The 5437-nt window shown below is 35.3% G+C and overlaps 2 protein-coding genes across 2 annotated transcripts; both read left to right on the top strand.

The window, feature by feature from the left end:
• Positions 1–85: 85 nt before the first annotated feature.
• LOC132183283 (uncharacterized) lies at positions 86–1049 on the top strand. The gene is made up of 2 exons (XM_059596686.1): positions 86–239; positions 390–1049. Exons 1-2 carry the CDS (start codon positions 183–185, stop codon positions 981–983), a joined length of 651 nt encoding a protein of 216 aa, XP_059452669.1. The 5' UTR covers positions 86–182; the 3' UTR covers positions 984–1049.
• Positions 1050–2330: 1281 nt separating this feature from the next.
• On the top strand, positions 2331–4412 carry LOC132182622 (succinate dehydrogenase assembly factor 1, mitochondrial). Its single transcript, XM_059595924.1, has 2 exons — positions 2331–2443; positions 4051–4412. The coding sequence occupies exon 2, from the start codon at positions 4099–4101 to the stop codon at positions 4393–4395; it is 297 nt and encodes a 98-aa protein (XP_059451907.1). The 5' UTR covers positions 2331–2443; positions 4051–4098; the 3' UTR covers positions 4396–4412.
• Positions 4413–5437: the final 1025 nt, after the last annotated feature.

The following is a 5437-nucleotide window of genomic DNA, read 5'->3' as shown; positions in this document are numbered from 1 at the left end:
AAACACCCATAACTGGCTGCAAAAACAACTAAAAAAACCGACATCAAACAATCTTCCAAATGCTATAAATATGGCGTTCGCCTCTTGTTTGTCTCAAAAGTCCCAAACATTTGGTTGAAGCAATTTGAATCTCTGATATATATATACTCTTCTTCTGTATTTGCACTACATTTCCTTTGACAATGGAGTACTGGTCTCCTCAAGATGCCATGAAAGCTTACCTACACACTCTTCGGCTGGTATAAATTTCTCCCTCTAATTTCCTTTTTGTGATCACACATGTCTCTAATATTTTGATAATTAATTGTAGAACTCAGTGATTTTATTTTATTTTATTTTTTATTTTTTTATCAACCAAGCCTGATTCCATAGTGTGATTGATTCTGCAGTGCAAAATCCACAACTACAAGGATTGTAATGGTGGAAGCTCAAACTTGATTGAACCCAAATACTTCGAGTTTATATCAGCTTTGGCAGCTGGAAAGAGAGCTAGATTAATGGTGGAAATCACCTCAGATGGCATAACTCCATTAACAATAGCACTAGCTGTTGCTGCAAAGCAGACAGGTGGGCGATTCGTCTGTATTCTTCCTGAAGATTGCGTAGAGAAAAATAGAGCTGGGCTTATGGGAAATGGTGATGATCTTGAAGACATGGTCGAATTTGTGTATGGAAATCCCTGTAAAGTGATCAAGCAATATGTGCATATTGATTTTGCAGTGATTGACTGCAAGGTTAATGCAGATCACCAGAAGTTGTTCAAGTCTATGAAGCTTAATCCAAGTGGGTCTATAGTGGTGGTGAATAATCTTCACCATAGAAGGGAGAGAATATCATTTCCTGAAGTTGTCAAGGGAAGGATTGGTGGAGTTAAATCTGTCACTCTTCCTATAGGACAAGGAATGGAGTTAACAAGAATTGGATCAGGTGGTAAGCGAGAGAGAAGGAGATACAATAGATTTCATGTAACATTTGAGAATTAAAAATTTCATGCTATGCTAGAAATTGTTCACGTGATGTATGTAAAGAGAGAATTATTGAAAGCAAGATCCACGTCATTTTATTTATTTTTTATTTATTTTCTTAATTTTTAATTTTTTTTTTTTAATCTAGTCGATCTTTTGTTTGGGTTTTTGGAGGTCAGATGTACTGCAAAGTCACAACCTTTACCACTCACGTGCACCGCGGGTCTTCGCTCAACCATCCACGTATTATTGTGACGCGCACGGGGTTACATACACCGTTACTTTAATTTGTTTGGTCTCATGCGATAGATCTTCTCCATCACAGTTCTTCTTTGTAGAGCCCTTTTCGTTCATCAGAAATTTTAAATTTGAGTTTAAACCTAAAACAATATTCAATTTTTGTGGTTCTCTGCCTCACTGCCCCAGATGATGTCTCTTTCACTATTATACATCTACTTCAATTAGTCTTCCCAACTCCCTCATAAGTTGGATAAGAGCTAAGCTAAACATGATTTTCTTTACTGATACTCACATCGTACGTCCATCATGAGTCGCTACAACCAACTTTTCTGATCGACAATTTTCTCGATTGCCTTCTTCGCCTTTGAGGATCACCTTAAAAAAATCCTCAAAGGGGGAGAAGGTGAGAAATAGGAGGGCTTTGTCTTGCAATCTTCATACCATGCAAATTGCCAAGGTGTTCTTTCTTCAAGATAATCTAGATAAAATTTCAAACCCTAAAATGAAACAGGAAATGAGAAAGATGATCTCTTTGCCCAAGTCCATGAAAGGGTTGGAATTTACAAAAGGGGGAGCCATCTAACAAAATTGAGAAAGAAATAGCAGTAATGCTATTTAACAATATTGTTGAATCCAATGGATTCACTTGGAGTTAAGACAGAACCATGAGTAGGTCTCTTGGTTTCCAAATTTTCTTTTATTTTTTAAATCAATGTGTGTTATTAAAAATATGTTTTAACCCCTCATTCATACTTTAACTCATCTAAATAAATAAAAAATCATGATTTCGCCGCGCCCAACGTGTCATGGATTTTGAGAAGAAATTCTCATTTCACATAATCAAAAGCTAGCTAGCCTTCTCTATGTCCAATTTTAAGGCCATGAGACCCTATTTCCTTGCTCATGTTTCATGGTATGGACAATGAATAGATCTACCCTTTGCAATGGCAAAGTGGGATTAGATTAATTATTATTATTATTTAGTTGTTTTTTATTTCTCAATCCAAAGTCTAAACCAGCACATATTTTCACGAAGGGCAACTTTGTCAATTGATACCTCATATTTAAGCGGGTGTTGGCCCTTTTTGGCCCGCGGAAATAGTCACCCCCTTTCTTTTCCTATATGTTCTCCTGGCTATAATAGTCCGACACGTTTCAATGAGTTTAATGTCCACGAAGCGTCACCCAGTTGCCTCTCACTCACTCTCTCGCTGCTCTCTCGCTGTCTAATTTTTCAGGTATCTTCTAGATACTACGATTTATATCTAATCCAATTTCAGCGTATGATTTCGATCTCTCTCTATATGTATGTAGAATTTGATTTCTGCGTACTCATTGTTATATTATACCAATATAACAAAGTGTTAATTTTTGAAGAAACTGTCACTAGTAATTGCTATTGCTTGGAGTTTGTATTAGCTTTACCATTTTGGCATATAAACACGAGCTTCCTCAAAATCAGACAAATTAAGATTTGGGTCCGAATGAAATGCTATTTATCTATACATTTAGGCGTCTAATGCACGTATGAATGTGTGTGGATAAATATATTTTGTGTGTGTGTGTGTGTGTCTAGTCCGCCACATATTCGAGGAAAGTCCCCTGTACACGTTGTGTGATTGAAAGAGACTGACTGACACATTCCAATACTTCAGCTGGATTTTTATGTCTCTTTGATTTTTTCATGATCCTAAGCTTTCTTGTGGTTTTCAATTGTATGTACAGAGGGTTATCAGATTTGGCTAGGTTGTTATTGGTTGTTTGTGGTTGGAAAATGTATGTTTGGCTACTCTAATTAGCCATATTTTATCCAATGATTTGTTTGATTTTATGAATTTTGCGTTTGCTAAGTGCTTACATTGCTTGTTGTATAATTTGAGAACTAGTCACGATGAGAGACTTGGATTAGCAATCGGAGTTTTGTTTTAGATTAGTAATAGGATGTCTAATGCTCAGTGCTTTCGTTGTTTGTCCTTCACTCTGAGGATATCCTGTCATTGGTTTGCCAATGGTGCTTGATACATGCTGCCCATGTCCTTTTTTCTTAAATTGATGCCTTGGTTCATGTTGCCATCCAGCTGAGGTTTCAATACATAACTTTTAAAGTCCTTTCTGTGATTCTATAATTGTTGCCCCCCATATTATCCTCACAGGTATTCCTGTCGTATTCCAGCTGAGACATAGTTATTTCAAGGAGACCATGTAGAGCAATAGGGCTTTGTTTGTTGGAAGAAGTTCATAGATCTTACTTTCTTTTGCATTGTCCCTGTATCATTGTGACCATGCATGGAAAGTTGTCGTTTGAAGTTGAGAAAAAGTTTCCAATTGCTTTTCTATATCCTGTGCTCTTTAGTTTGCAATCATATGTTAGTGAAATATAATTGAGGTTCTATTTTTTTTCCTCTTTATTAATGCATTTTTGGCCATTAACCTATCGTTTTTCGGCCATTGAAATCTGATTCCAGGCAGCATTCTTTCAAGCTTCAGTTATGTTTTTACAGTAATGTAATTTGTATCTTTAACTAAAAATCTCTCGCTTCCATATAAATTCTTAATGGGATTTCCAGTTTCCACCATCATCTTTTTCCTTTTTATTTTCCAATTTTTTCTTTGTATTTGTTAGGCTGTCTTAAGCTCATGAAGAGAAATTAATGCTCGAAGTCGTAATTCCAAGTACTACATATCAAATAATTTTGTCTCTTTCTTTGTTTATGTAATTGGTAACTCAAATTGATACTGATAAAGTACTCTTTCACTGTTGCATATGCGCATACATAGCCACTTTCTATAGTTTTTCTTTCCCAATGTCATTTTCCATCCATTTTTCTCTTATGTTTCCCTGCAGCGTGAGTTTGAAAAGCACGTCCAGTTGCACACTTAACTAGTCGACGCCATGGGAGCCTCCACCGGTCCAAGGCTTTCTGGAATGCAGAAGCAAGTACTTGGTCTATACAGAGAGTTTTTGCGAGCAGCTCGTTCCAAATCTGCTGAAGATCGACGTAAGATTGAATCATTTGTGTCGGCAGAGTTCCGCCGGAATTCCAAGCAAGTAGACCGCAAAAATTTCATCTACATCGAGTACTTGCTTCGCCTTGGTAAGAAACAGCTTGCGCAGCTCCAAAGCCCTGATACTGTTAGGTTGTCATCGTTGGACATCAGTGTCTCTGAAACCATTAATCATAAGCCTTGAACTAAGACTTTTTTATATTTTTTCCTGTTTTGAAGCTGAAATTTTTGTGATTTATTAGTTAAATGATTATTGGAAGAAAAATAAATCTTGAAGACCACATAGATGATTACGTCAAGCTTGCAATATTTATTTATGACATTCAGGTAGATTTTTTTTTTTTTTTTTTTTTTTCTCAATATGGGAGAGGGGAAAAGGGGATAACATGTAGGTAGTTGATTTGAACATTCCATAGAAAATAAGGAATATTTAATTCTCTTTCTTTTCTTTTTTCAGTGATTTCTTGGAGGAAAAAAGAAAGAAAGTCAAAACACATTTTTCTCCGAATCCATAAACAAAAAATTTACCTTATAAATTGAATCAGATACAAGAGAGAAAATATCACAAGACAGTCGAAACCAGACGGCTCAATCTATATATACTCATAGGTCATCTCTCTCTACCACTAGTTGTTGCTATTAGCAAGGCCTCAAATATTACTTTTAAAATGTTCTAATAGGAGTATTGCACCATTGACGTTTGATCCAAACAAGCACATAATCTCAAAGTCAAAACGCATTTTAAGAAAAAGAATGATTGAATTAGTCCTTGTGGTTTGAAGGCTATGATAAATAACTCCTCATGACTTCAAAAGCGATAAATAATTGAATGTGATTGCATTTGTAACAAATAACTTCCTTTATATAAATTTTTACAATTTTTCTGATGGAATCATTATGAAATGATAAGGGTAAGGGGAAATTACAGTTTACCTCTCGAAGGTTCTATCTTCAATGTTTAAAAATTGACAATATATTCCAACAATTTTTATTTTTTTTAATTTGTTTTTATTACGGTTTGGAGTACACGCGATTTTTTAATTGTAGTAGTGTTGCAATGAATATCAACCATTAATTATTATTTTTACAAGCTTTTGTTAATCCAAAGGTTCATATTCACAGTCACATCATTATAGTTGTATAACAATAGTATGATAATCTACTAAATATCATTTCTCGAAAGCTCACTTAGGTAGTAACTTACCAAATGCAGTGTTTTGATGGGA

Source organism: Corylus avellana, chromosome ca5, assembly GCF_901000735.1.
Source record: "Corylus avellana chromosome ca5, CavTom2PMs-1.0".
NCBI lineage: Eukaryota > Viridiplantae > Streptophyta > Magnoliopsida > Fagales > Betulaceae > Corylus > Corylus avellana.
This window is presented reverse-complemented; position numbering and strand designations above follow the sequence as displayed.

What these genes read in the sequence shown, in the direction of transcription:
- LOC132183283 (XM_059596686.1), top strand. Translation starts at nt 183, where the DNA reads ATGGAGTACTGGTCTCCTCAAGATGCCATGAAAGCTTACCTACACACT. An exon ending in ACCTACACACTCTTCGGCTG is followed by an intron (nt 240 to 389) that starts GTATAAATTTCT and finishes TTGATTCTGCAG; the next exon opens with TGCAAAATCCACAACTACAA.
- LOC132182622 (XM_059595924.1), top strand. Translation starts at nt 4,099, where the DNA reads ATGGGAGCCTCCACCGGTCCAAGGCTTTCTGGAATGCAGAAGCAAGTA.